General features: G+C 49.0%; 1 protein-coding gene across 1 annotated transcript in view; it reads right to left on the bottom strand.

Annotated features, from left to right (window-relative positions):
* LOC123605588 (serine protease 44-like) overlaps nucleotides 1-10183 on the bottom strand; it is a 35811-nt gene extending 25628 nt beyond the window's left edge. Inside the window, exon 1 of the mRNA XM_045492658.1 lies at nucleotides 9847-10183. Within this exon, the coding sequence (XP_045348614.1) occupies nucleotides 9847-10168 (322 nt within the window). The 5' untranslated portion in view covers nucleotides 10169-10183. The remainder of the gene's footprint in view (nucleotides 1-9846) is intronic.
* Nucleotides 10184-13842: the final 3659 nt, after the last annotated feature.

Below are 13842 nucleotides of genomic sequence, written 5' to 3' on the forward strand. Positions count from 1 at the left end.
ATAAATGTTTTCTATAAAGAGCCAGAGAGCAAATATTTTAGGATTTTGAGATACAACTGAGGATATTATGTAGGCTTTTATATAAAAATAAGAAAATTTTTCCATAAAAATATAGTAATAATCGGGGCACCTGGGTGGCTCTCAGTCGGTTGAGTGTCTGGCTTCGGCTCAGGTCATGATCTCACAGTTCATGGGCTCAGGTCATGATCTCACAGTTCATGAGTTTGAGCCCCATGTCAGGCTCTGTGCTGACAGCTCAGGGCCAGGAGCCTTCTTCAGATTCTGTGTCTCCCTCTCTCTGCTCCTCCCCTGCTCACACTCTGTCTCTCTCTCAAAAATAAATAAAGATTTAAAAAAAATTTTTTTAATTAAAAAAATATGTAGTAATAATAGTAATTGGGTATAATATTTTATCATACAAATCTACCAGTGAGAAGAATGGGATTATTTGGGGGGAGAATAACAACTTACCTAACTGGGTTTAAAATTAGTGTTCTCCAAAAATAAACTCAAAATGGATGAAAGACCTAAATGTGAGACAGGAAACCATCAAAACCCTAGAGGAGAAAGAAGGCAACAACCTCTTTGAGTTCAGCCACAGCAATTTCTTATTTGACACATCTCCAAAGGCAACAGCATTAAAAGCAAAAATGAACTATTGGGACCTCATTAAGATAAAAAGCTTCTGCACTGCAAAGGAAACAATCAACAAAACTAAAAGGCAACCAATGGAATGGGAAAAGATATTTGCAAATGACATATCAGATAAAGGGCTAGTATCCAAAATCCACAAAGAACTTAGCAAACTCAACACCCAAGAAACAAATAATCCAGTGAAGAAATGGGCAGAAGACATGAATAGACACTTTTCCAAAGAAGACATCCAGATGGCCAATAGACCCATGAAAAGATGTTCAACGTCACTCTTCATCAGGGGAATACAAATCAAAGCCACACTGAGATACCACCTCACACGGATCAAAGTGGCTAAAATGAGGGGCGCCTGGGTGGCACAGTCGGTTAAGCGTCCGACTTCAGCTCAGGTCACGATCTCGCGGTCCATGAGTTCGAGCCCCGCGTCGGGCTCTGGGCTGATGGCTCAGAGCCTGGAGCCTGTTTCCGATTCTGTGTCTCCCTCTCTCTCTGCCCCTCCCCCGTTCATGCTCTGTCTCTCTCTGTCTCAAAAATAAATAAACGTTTAAAAAAAAAATTTTTTTTAAAAAGTGGCTAAAATGAACAAATTAGGAAACTACAGAGCCTGGCAAGGATGTAGAGAAACGGGAACCCTTTTGCACCATTGGTGGGAATGCAAACTGGTGCAGCCACTCTGGAAAACAGTGTGGAGGTTCCCCGAAAAATTAAAAATAGAACTATCCTATGACCCAGCAACAGCACTACTAGGAATTTCCCCAAGGGATACAGGAGTGGTGATACATAGGGGCATGTGTACCCCAAGGTTTATAGCAGTGCTTTCAACAATAGCCAAATTATGGAAACAGCCTAAATGCCCATTAACTGATGAATGCATAAAGAAGATGTGGTTTATATCTACAATGGGATACTACTTGGCAATAAGAAAGAATGAAATCATGCTGTTTGCAGGATCGTGGATGGAGCTGGAAGGTATTCTGCTGAGTGAACTAAGTCAGTCAGAGAAGGACAGATATCATATGTTTTCACTCATATGTGGATCTTGAGGAACTTACCAGAAGACCATGGGGGAAGGGAAGGGGAAAAAATAGTTACAAACAGAGAGGGAAGGAGGCAAGCCACAAGAAACTCTTAAATACAGAGAACAAACTGAGGGTGGATGGTGGGGGGGGGGGGGATGGGAGATGGGCATTGAGGAGGGCACTTGTTGGGATGAGCACTGGTTATTGTATGCAAGCCAATTTAACAATAAATTATATTCATAAAATAACAAAATAAAAAAAACTAGTGTTCTCTATCATCAAAATCAATTGCATGTTTCTGTTAATGGTGATCTATAATATTTTATGCATTTAATTTTTAAAATGGCTTTTCATGCAGCGTTGCCAAATGCTGATATTAATCCATGAACCTATAGCTTCAAGCATATTCTTCCCTTGGAAGGCTTTAATGAGCTATTTTAAGTTTTTCTCTTGATGCTTGCCTTTCATCATGTCATTACATCGCAAACTAATCACTTCACTGGAGTTGAGGTGCAAGCCCCTCGACTTTACAGTTAAATGGGTTTGAAATATGTAAATTTCCTTTGCAGCACTTACGCAGAGGTCCAGAAACTGCTTCTGGAATGATAGCAGAAAGCTCAGAAAATATATTCACTGCAAATTTGTGTGGGCATGCATATCTTGCTTAGTTTAACTTTGAACAGCACAAGAACTGTATAAAGCAGCTTGACATAACTTCTGATGCAAAAAACATTAGCTATCGTCCAAATGATTTGACTATAGCATAGACGGCAATAGAAAACTAACACAGGAATGTGAAAGAATAGAGAGGATACTGTTATAAGGTCCTTGCACTTCCTGAAAAGCAAATAGTATTATTTGAAAGAAGAGGGCAATTAATGAAAGATATATACTGTAAACTCTAGGGAAATCAGGAAAAACAGTTACATAACTATCAATACGACAACAGCAAAGATAAAATAGAATCATAAAAAATACTCCATTAATTTAAAAGAAAGCAGGAACAGAGAAAAAGAGAAACGACATGGTACAAATAGAAAGCAATTGGCATGATTGATTTTAATCCAACAATATCAACACTTACACTAAAGGTGAATGTTCTATTAAATGAATTAATGCTTCTTTTTTTTTTAAGTAGGTTCCACACCCAGCGTGGAGCCCAACATGGCACTCGAACTCACAACCCTGAGATCAAGACCTGAGCTGGGATCGAGAGTTGGACATTCAACCATCTGAGCCACCCAGGCGCCTCGAATGAAAGCTTCTATTATGTGAATTAAGACAGTCAAAGTGGGTTTTTAAAAAAAAAAAAAAAAAACACAGCTCAAATATATAAAAACACAGCTTGGGGTGCCTGGGTGGCTCAGTCGGTTAAGCGTCCGACTTCGGCTCAGGTCATGATCTCACCGTCCATGAGTTCGAGCCCCGCGTCGGGCTCTGTGCTGACAGCTCGGAGCCTGGAGCCTGTTTCAGATTCTGTGTCTCCCTCTCTCTCTGACCCTCCCCCATTCATGCTCTGTCTCTCTCTGTCTCAAAAATAAATAAACATTAAAAAAAATTTTTTTTAAATAAAAACACAGCTTAAATATAAAAACAGGGAGGTTATAGGGAAAAGGATGGACTATGATATACGGTGCAAACACTAGCTAAACAAAGGAGTGGCTCTATTGCCAACAGCCAAAGCCAACCTCAGAGCAAAGGATATTATCAGGGATAAGCAGAGACATTAATTACAGGTGATAAACAGAATTCTAAATGTGTATGTACCTAAATACACCTAACAACAGAGCTCAGAATTTACAGAGCAAGGAGAAAAAGACAACCTAACCAAAATTAGAATCTGGAACTTCAACATGTCTTTCTAAAAAACTGATAGAACGAGTACACAGAGAACTAGTAAGCATATATAAGATCTGCAAAATACTATCAATGAGTTAGACCTAATGGACATTTATAGATATTCTATCCTAGCAACAGCAGGATACACTTTTTTTCCCAGTATCTGTGAAACATACACCAAGATAGACTGCATTATGGGCCATTAAAGAAGTGGTCATAAATTTAAAGAACTGAGACTGTACAAATTACATCATGCAGATACAGATCATAACAGAAATTAGAATAACAGAAAAATGTCTTGAAAGTTGGCAAATGTTTCGAGGTTTTTACAACTTGGAGTTTGGACTTCCAGAATGGCTTCGTGAAGAATATGGTTGATTCTCTCTCTAGAGAAAAAGCTACTTAACTGGTGAAAGTTATTTTTTAAAAACCATGATGTCAGGTGTCTGGAAAAATCCTATGGGCATACAAAACACTGAGAAATATTTATACGAGAAAATCTACAAAACTTGGTAAGAACAGCAGGAGTCTATGGCATTTGAGTCATAACCAGCTCTCATCCCCCCTCCTTAGCTCCATTTTATGGAACTCTGCTCTGAATAAGCAGCCAAGACAACGGGATCTCCTTCTCCCCCAGCTAAGATTTCACCTCAGAAGAAGGAGGTAGCTCGTGTCTCTCCTTCCCCAAAGTCCATTTGCAGAAGCCCTGTTCCAACAGGCATGCCCAGGAGGACCGGAGCTCCCTTTCCACACTTTGCTCCTACTCACAGGGCAGAAGGTCAACCCCAGGCACAGCAGGCTGAGAGCACTGGGGCTTCGGGTGCCCCATCCCAGCTCACTCACAGGACAGAGGTTCCACCCGGGGAAGGGCCAGTGAGAAGCCCCATGGATTCCATCTGTTTCCCAGCGCCCACTCACGGAACAGGAGTTTCACTCGAGGAGAAGCAGGCTGCCACCCCCATCCTCGGCTCTGGTGCAGCAGCAGCACAAACATTCTGCCCAGGGGGACAGGCAGGCTGCAAGGAGGGCACTGCAGCTCTGTCTGAAATAACTGAATTTATTTGGAACAGACGTGGAGAAATTCGTGCCTAAGGGAGTTGTTTAAAACATAGAGATCTTCCTGATTATCAAGTAAGAGAGGGTTGATAGCTGCATAACACTGGCAGCGACCAGTGAAATGGTAGACCAGCTGGAAGTTTAACAGAGAAAACTAGTTCAGAAAACTAGAAAGAAAACTAGAGAGAGCCAAAAAGACCATGCACACACCACTGTGCACAAACTATGTCTTCTAGGGAGTGAATGGACAAGGAACTCCCAAGCTACTAGTCCCTGGCTGAACATGTAGGGGAAAAGTAAATTCCCTAAGCTGTGAAAGCAGTCTCCAAGATAAACACACATATTCAACAGTAAATAGTGAAAATAAAACTGACTAAAGGCGCTTACACACGACCATTGACCAATGAGTGGCTTATGCTGATTCAGGAATCAACCCTAAAATAAGGGGGGGGGGTGCAGGAATCTGAGCAAGGATATCTCAGAGACTGCAAAATGGAAGGGAAATAGACTTCACAGAATTATCTTACCCAAGTCACTAAACAAATAAACAAATGACCAAACAAACGACATGACCATAAGTCCGGGGTGGGGCCAGGGGGCACAGAACCAGTGTCCAGATTTGCTACAATATATTACCTGTTGTCTGCCTTTCAGTGAAAAAATTGCAAGACATGCAAAGAAATAAGAAATGCACAGGGAAAAAGGCAGATAATAAAAACTGTCCTTAAGGGGACATCTCAATTGAGATGCAAGAAAGGATTCCACAAAATGTAACACCTTTTCGTGATAAAAACATTCGGTAAACTAGGAATAGAGAGAAATGTCCTAAATATGATAAAGGCCATATATGAAAAACCTACAGTGAACATCACACTCAGTGGTGGAAGATTAAAAGCATTTGCCTAAGATCAAGAACAAAACAAGGATGCCAACTTTCACCACTTCTATTCAACGTAGTACTGAAAGGTCTAGCCACAGCAATTAGGCAAGAAAAAGAAATAAAGGCACCCAAATTGGCAAGAAGTAAAATTATCTCTGTTCACAGATGGCATGATCTTACCATAAAGGTTTCACAAAAAAGAAGAAACTGTTAGCAATAATAAACAAATTCAGAAAAGTTGTAGGATACAAAATCAACCACAAATATCTATTCTCTAATGCATACACTAACAGTGAACAATCAAAAAGGAAATTAAGAGGGGCGCCTGGGTGGCTCGGTTGGTTAAGCATCTGACTCTTGGTTTCTGCTCAGGTCATGATCTCGTGGCTTTGTGGGTTGGAGCAACATGGAGCCTGCTTGGGATTCTCTCTCTCTCTCTCTCTCTCTCTCTCTCTCTCTCCTCTCTCTCTGACACTCCCCCACTCACACTCTCTCTCTCTCAAAATAAATAAACTTTTTTAAAAAATGAAATTAAGAAAACAATCCTATTTACAACAGCATCAAAAAGAATAAAAATACTTAGGAATAAATAAATTTATAAATAAATTTAAGCAAGGAGGTGAAACAACTGTACAATGATAACTATAAAACACTGCTTAAGGAAATTAAAGACTTTAAGTAAACAGAATGACATCCTCTATTCATGGACTGGAAGACTTAATGCAGTATTGTTAAAATGATAATATTATCCAACGCAATCTGCAGATTCAATGGAATCCCTACCAAAATCTCAGTGACTTCTTTTGCAGAAATAGGAAAACCTATTCTAAAATTCATATGGAAACTTAAGAACCCCAAATAGCCAAAACAATCTTGAAAAAGAAATCCAAGTTGGAAGACACATTTTCTGATCCTAAGGATGGCGGAGCACAGAGGAGTGAAATATAGGTCCTGGCTGTACCCACCGAAGCCATCTGACGTCTGGACTCCTGAGGAACAGCCATCTACTAGTCTCCTTTATACTCAGAGCCACATGACATCAGTGTTCGGTTCCCTATCACAAAGCCTCTTCTGATTGTCACAGACATTCTTTTGACTTCCCCTTCTGGAGTCTGTGTATGACCCTCCCGGTCCCCACGTCCACATCCAGGTTCCATCTGGGGACAAAGCCTTCTGCCCCTACCCCGGGGGGCGGGGGGGGGGGCATCAAAGGTACATGATGGAGATACCGCTCATCAAGTCTCTTTTGAAAATTTAAATTCTCATTTTTATGAGGGGAAAGTAGGAAAGTGGGGAGAAGAAGAAAAAGCAGGGGAAGGAGGGAATTAAATGTGAAGAGTGGCGAAGGGAGGGGAGAGGAGGGAAGGTAAAAGGGGAAAGGAAGGAGGTGAGGAGAGCATAGGGAGGCAAGGAGAAGGGAAGTGGAAGGAGGGAAAGAAAGGAAGAAACTGAGTCATATGCAGGTAGGAAGATACAGAAGGCAGTTGCCTTCCAAAACAAATCCAAATGAACCAACTGAAAAATTAATAAAACTATAAGAAAATAGACTAAGAGGGCTGGGAGAAAAGATCAATATACAAAATCAATAACTTCTATCCTGCAGCAATCACAAAGTAGAAAATATAATAGAAAACAAGCGATTCCACTAATGATAGCCACACACATTTTTTTTTTTAATTCTTTTTTTTTTTCAACGTTTATTTATTTTTGGGACAGAGAGAGACAGAGCATGAACGGGGGAGGGGCAGAGAGAGAGGGAGACACAGAATCGGAAACAGGCTCCAGGCTCTGAGCCATCAGCCCAGAGCCCGACGCGGGGCTCGAACTCACGGACCGTGAGATCGCGACCTGGCTGAAGTCGGACGCTTAACCGACTGCGCCACCCAGGCGCCCCCCACACACATTTTTAAAAATACCTACGAAATGGGGTATCTGAGTGGTTCAGTCGTTAAGCAACTGATTTCAGCTCAGGTCATGATCTCACGGTTCATGAGTTCAAGCCCTGCATCGGGTGTTCATGAGAATTCTCTCCCCTTCCTCTCTCTCTCTCTCTCTCCCTCCCTCACTCACTTGTATCCTCTCTCTCTAAAAAAATAATAAACAAACAAACAAACCTAGGAACTGACATTACACCATTGGCCCAGGACCCTCTGACCCTTTCCAATCCCTCCCCTCCTCACTAAAGGGGCTCCAGCCTCACTGGCCTCCTTGATGGGCCTCATGACCTCCTGCCTCCTGGCCTTTGTACTGGCTGTTCCCTCCGTCCCCAGATATCCAGAGAGTTCATTTCCTCACCTCCTAGGTCTATACAAGGGTTGGCAAACTTTTTCTGTAAAGGGCCAGATACTAAATATCTTAGGCCCTGTGGGCCAAGAGACAAAATCAAGAATATTATACACATACTTAAATAGAACAGAGAAAACAAACTTCCACAAAATATTTATTGATGAAATTCAAAATATAATCACAACTGGGGTGCCTGGGTGGCTCAGTCGGTGAAGTGTCCAACTTCGGCTCAGGTCATGACCTCACAGTTCGTGGGTTCAAGTCCCATGTCAGGCTCTGTGCTGACAGCTCAGAGCCTGGAACCTGCTTCAGATTCTGTGTCTCCCTCTCTGTCCTTCCCCCACTCATGCTCTGTCTCTCTCTCTCTCAAAAATAAATAAGCATTAAAATATATATATGTATATATATATATATATATATATATATATATATATAAAGTAAATAAAATTTTAAAAATAAAAAATTTTTAAAAATTAAAAAAATATATATACAATCACCACTGAGTACTATTTTTTTGTCTTTATTTTTTGGTAATACAGGTTTACCAAGGAGAAAGAATGGGGTTCTTTTAAGGGGATACCATCAGTGTTAAGTGTTCTGGATTGTGGAATTGACTGCAAATGCTCTTCTGTAAGAACCACTCTCAGCTCAGAGGTGGCAGGCCAGATTTGGTCTGTACTCAAATGTCACCTCCCCGATGAGGCTCTCCCAGGACACCCTCTCAAAAGCTGTGCCCTCCACCCAGTCTTCCCCCCTTATCCTTTGATGATCTATGCTGCACTATGTGTTTCACTCATGTATACATCAACCGCCCTCCCCTTTCACGTCTAAACGTTCCGCCTGCAGGTTCGTCTTGCCACTGCTATAGTCCCAGCCCCTGGCACATGCCTGGCACCTGGTAGGCACTTGATACACGTCTGAATGAAAACACAGAATCGTAGCGCAAGAACGTAGATAACTCTCAAGTGCTTAGAGAAGTGCCTGGCTTGTGCTGTGCTCAAGAAGTATTAGTCACTGTTATTGTCACTTGCAGGAGGGGCCCAAGCATCTGGGACGGTGAAGGCCCCAGAGCCGACAAACACAATTTCTAGCCACCAGCCACCGCCATGTCCTGCCTACCTGCCTGCGGCATCTCCTCTCTCTGTCTCCCTGCTCCCTCTGCGGCTCCTAGTCTCTGTCCCTCCACTGGATCCTGCGTCCCCCTCTGGCTCTCTCAGTCTTTGTCCCTCGTTTACAGAGGGGACTTCAGGACCAGCTCCCAGGGCTCCTCGCCCCTCAGGCAGAGGCCCCACTCACTACGGAGATGCCTTAGCTCCACTCTCCTCCATTCTGTCCCCCACCCCACCCCCTCAGTGCCTAAAGATTCTGGCCCCCATGTCTCCACGTGACTAGGTGCACCTCTCTGCTGACCCTTCACTGAGCACTGTGACTCTGCCAGGACACCTGACTTGTCCCTATATACCCCAGGCTGCCAATTCCCCAGGCCCTACCCCTGCCTCGGCCACCCTGCTCCAAGAAGCTCAGGCCTGATCCCTGCCCCCCAGCTTCTGAGAGCCCCTCCCCCTGCCCTCGGGAAATTTCTCGTTGCTGGGGTACAGCCGCTCTCCCTCGCGGGTCCCCTCTCTAATCCCACAACAGCCCCGTCCTACAAGAGAGGAAATGCCAGGTGAGGGGTCGAGCACTTTGCCACACAAGGAGGCAGGGGTGAAGCAGGACCCTGGGCAGGGCTGGAAAGGGCTTCTGGCAGTACAGCAGACAGAAAGCGACGGCAGACAGAAAGATGGACAGATTTTTGGGTGAGCGGCAGCTGAGCTGGGACTAGAAGCCGGAGGCCCTCCTCCCCGCCCGACTTCTCCGCAAGACCAGGCGTCAGGGGCTCACCCGGGAGCCGGCTCCCGCCCCCTGGCCCAGCGCCAGCCGTCATCCCCGTGAGGTCAGCCACCGGCCCGCGATTTCGGGGAAATACCAGCTCCTTATTAAAACCAGGCGGTGGTCAGGCCCCTGCTGCTTTCCCAGTAGAAACTAGGGTGTTTGTTCCGAGAGCAACGAGAGTGGGCAGGGCCTGGCCAGCGCCGCGGGCGGGAGGCGGGAGCCGGGAGCCGCAGCACCTACCTGGCCGGGGGTCCGGGCGTCCCGGGGAGCCGGGCAGGGGGAGGGGGCGCACCCCGAGGTGTGGGCCAGAGCCGCGGTGGGGGGCGGGGGAAGCACACAGCACAGGAAAGCGGGGCCGACCGGGGAGGAGGGGCGTGGGCTGGTGACCGGGAAAGCACGCGGGAGCCGGCGGGACAGCCCCCTCCCCCCCCCCCGCAGCAGCTCCGACCGCGGGCGGGGGGCCTGAGGCCCTCCCCTTCCGGGCGGGCGGTGCGCCCCGAGCCGCCCGCCGCTCCCTGCAGGGGGCGCCCGAGGGCCGCGCTCCCGGCCGGGCCGCCGGCATCTGGAGCGAGTTAGGCCGGGGAGGCCGGCGGGCGGCGGCGTGAGCTCATCCCGGCCCGCCCGCTGCGGTCCCGGCGCTGGAAGCGAACGGAACAGAAGCGCCGCGCCGCGGGCCGATCGGGGCAGCGCGGCGGGAGCGCGACTCCGCCCGGAATGTGGGTGCGAGTGGAGAGGCGGTGTTGTGTGTGTCGCTGGCGCGCCGCCGAGGGAGGGCTGAGTCCCGGGAGCCGGCCGCCAGCGTGTGTCGCTGTAGGTCACCGCGTGTCGTGGCTTGTGAGGGTGTGTGTGTGTTCCCGTGGGGCAAACACCGCGTGTGACAAGTTACGCGCATCCCAGCACACAGTCTTCATTCTACCAAGTGCAGAGAGGGGAGAGGGCCTGCTGGACCGCACAAAGCTGGGTGTCCTGGCTCCCTGCCACTGATCCCCTTCTCGGTGTGTGTGTGTGTGTGTGTGTGTGTGTGTGTGTGTGCGCGCGCGCACGCAGAACGAGCCCGCCCACCGTGCCCCACAGTGCCGGCGTCCACCTCCCCTCTGCCCACACACAAACTTACCCTTCCCGGTCACTGCCCCAGGCCCCCACCCCTGCATCCTCAGGCCCTCTCCTCCTTCAGGAGAGGAGAGACCACTTCACACCCTCTTCACACCGGGGTCACGGTCACGGCTAACAGTGACACACAGAGACCACACGAGGAGACCTTCGTATAAGAAACTCCTTCCTGTTAGCAGGGCTCCCAAGTGGGAGAACCCACAGGCAGGTTGCAAGGTAGTTAGCAGCCTAGAGAGGTCCCTTGGGGAAATGCGCTCATCCCTGCCAGCCGGGGTGGGGGGAGCAGGAGAGGCTGGAGGTCACTGAACCCTGCAATGGGCCCTGGGGTTACTGCACAGGGTCTGAAGGGCCTCTAAGGCTCCAGCACCCCCAGGGCCAGGAGCCGGGGTGGGGAACATGGCATTGTGGCCATCCCCAGACACAGAGTGGGGAGCTAGGGCTAGAGGAGATGTCTCTGAGCATCCAGGGCTCCCCTGACCCATCAGGCTGGTCCTGGCCTTTGACCCTCACCTAAAGGATCAGCTGTGCCAGCTTTGGGTATCTGTAGCCCCAGCTGTGCTAGAGACCTTAGGGGGGTAGCCCTGGCCACCCAGCACCCACCAGCCTTCCTCGCGGGGCTTGCAGCATTGTTATGCTCCCATCCTCCTCCCTTCACCCCACAGCTGGGCAGTGGCTCTGAGACAAGGACCCTGCCTGCAAGATGGGGCACAGGAGTCTGTCCCCCTTCCTCACCAGCTGTTGCTCCTGGGGCCCAAAGTACACGTTTGCAAAGGGTTGGCCAAGAGCTCCAGGCCTCTGAGTCACCTCCAGGCCTCCACCTGTGAGACGAAAGGATGCCCTGACCTGGCTACGCCTCCACACAGTGTAAACTCTAAAGGGACAGGCATCTACTGTAGCCAAAGGGGTCCTCAGCTCCCAGGACACAGGCTCAGCTCTCAAGACACTGGGGCAAGCTGGGTAAGGGTGTTTTTTTTGTTGTTGTTGTTTTTTTTAACTGGAATGACTCTGGTTTGTATAACCAGAGCTTCCAAATTACTTAGCAAAACATGTTTGCTTTTTAATTAACATGTGCTTGCAAACAATGGTTTTAATTAAAGTGGGTGGGGGGAGGGAAGGGACGTGGGGGAGAATATTTCAAGGAGCTCCAAGTCCTGGGCCAGACTTCTTAAAAATAAAGTGGGAGCTTTGCCCCAAGCCAGCAGAAGCTGGGAGGCCAGGCTCTTTGGGAAGCTCCAAGAACACCCCTACCTGCCTCCACCCCTCTCCAGCTCCTTTGTTGAGAATTCACCCTATTGCTGATGGTTAAGTTGCTAACGTACCTACTGTTCCCTGGGCCCCCTGGGAAGGGGTGGTCTTTTAGAAGGCCATTTTGCAGGTAGATGGAGCGGGGTCCACCAGATAAGAAAGAGGGGACAGCTTGAGTGGAGACGTGAGAGTGTGGGCTTTGTTGGGGGAATATTAAGTTCACTGGGGAGGGAGAGAGCAGAGGTGGGGGGAGGTGACCTGTGAAAAAGCCAGATTCCCCAGACTGGTGGACTGAAAGGGTAGTGCTGGACTGGGAGGCACTGATGTCCAAGTCCCAAGGAGAGGTGAGCTGGGGCCAGGGTGGAAGGCTGCTTTGGGCAGAGGGATTGGTGGAGGAAGGGGAGGGACTGTGGAGACTAGAAGTCAGGAGGTGGCCTGGAATCAGGGGCCTGGGGCTTGCTGGTCAGAGGCGGCTGCTGCAGGTTTGGTGGGATCCAGCAGGGGGCAGTGTGGGCCCCCTCATCCTGGACTCAGGATGCACCCAATCAGTGCTCTGTTTAGGAAGAGTGAGAATGAAGAAAGAGATGGTCCCTCCAAGTCAGCTACACTTTCTCCCTTTTCTGACTTTTAGAGCCAGTACTGGAGTGCAGCCCAGGGTCAGAGGTCAGCACCGGGATGGGACAGTGCCCCCACCCCCTCTCTCATGCAGACAAAGGGAGATTGAGAGGAAGGTTTTGGGGAATAAGGGCACCCACCGCCAAGGCTCGGGTCAGGTGGCCCCTGGCTCCAGATCCCGGGGGCCCCACCAGGACCCTGTTTCTCATTAGGGGCCCTCTAGCCTCCCCCAGCCTGCGCCCCCACATGAAACGTGCCTCCCTGTACTTAATTCATTACGCCAGGCAGGGTGGGAGGCCCAGCGGGTGGGGGTTATTTTTTTCCCCTGAGCTCAGACATTCCTTGCTTTATTATTCTCCACATTTCAAAGCAGCTGTCGCCTCCCGCCGCCCCCCACCGCCCCCAGCCCGTAGCTCAGAGTCCAGAAGGGGCCTCTCCAGGGCTCAGAACGGCCAAGGCTTCCACACCTCCAGCCCAGCACAGGAGAGAGACTGAGGCTTGGAGCTAGAGCTCCAGGACAACCTGCAGGGACCTCCCCCCACAGTCTGCACCTGAACTTACCTCCCCCCAAGCTTGGATCCCCGCTGCCCTGTCACCCTCGTGTAACACTGTCTTCCCTGTCTCTATTCACCCTCTCTGGGCTACCTTCCACACTGGTGACCTCAGAGGCCCCCTCTACAATGCAGAGCCGGCCCTGGCGTCTCCTGCCTGGAGCAGGTGCTAGAACAGCCCTCAGGGGCCCCGCCCTGCTCAGGGCATTAACAAACCGAGCTCTGGCTGGGTCAGCAACCTTACAGAGGGCAAGGCCCATCCTGGATCAAGGGATCAGCCCAGAGGACGGCAGGGCTGGGGTCAGCCTAGAGAGTCACCTAGAGGCCAGGCCGGGGAGCAACAGTTCTAAGGACCCAGTTTTGGAGAACTAGGGAGGCCCTGGACAAACTGTTGCCCCACATCAGGAAGCTGCCCACTCAGCAGAGACCCCTCAACAGGGGGTGAGTTTTTCCTGTTGCTGGGGGTGTTCAAGCAAACAGCAGCTCATCAGACTCGCCCTGGAAGAAAAGAGGTTGGCCCAGGTGTCTGAGGCCCCTTCCTGCCCAACTTTGAGGTCGGAACCCAAGGCCGGCAGGGAAGGCACCCATTCCAGATGAATGGAATTAGAGGTCCCTCCTCACTCACTCCGGGATGGCAAGACGGGTCTGGAAGCATAGGCCGAGCTGTCAGGACAGGACACTTGGGAGCGGGGCCAAGACCAGAGCAGGACCTGGC

Source organism: Leopardus geoffroyi, chromosome A2, assembly GCF_018350155.1.
Source record: "Leopardus geoffroyi isolate Oge1 chromosome A2, O.geoffroyi_Oge1_pat1.0, whole genome shotgun sequence".
Lineage (NCBI taxonomy): Eukaryota > Metazoa > Chordata > Mammalia > Carnivora > Felidae > Leopardus > Leopardus geoffroyi.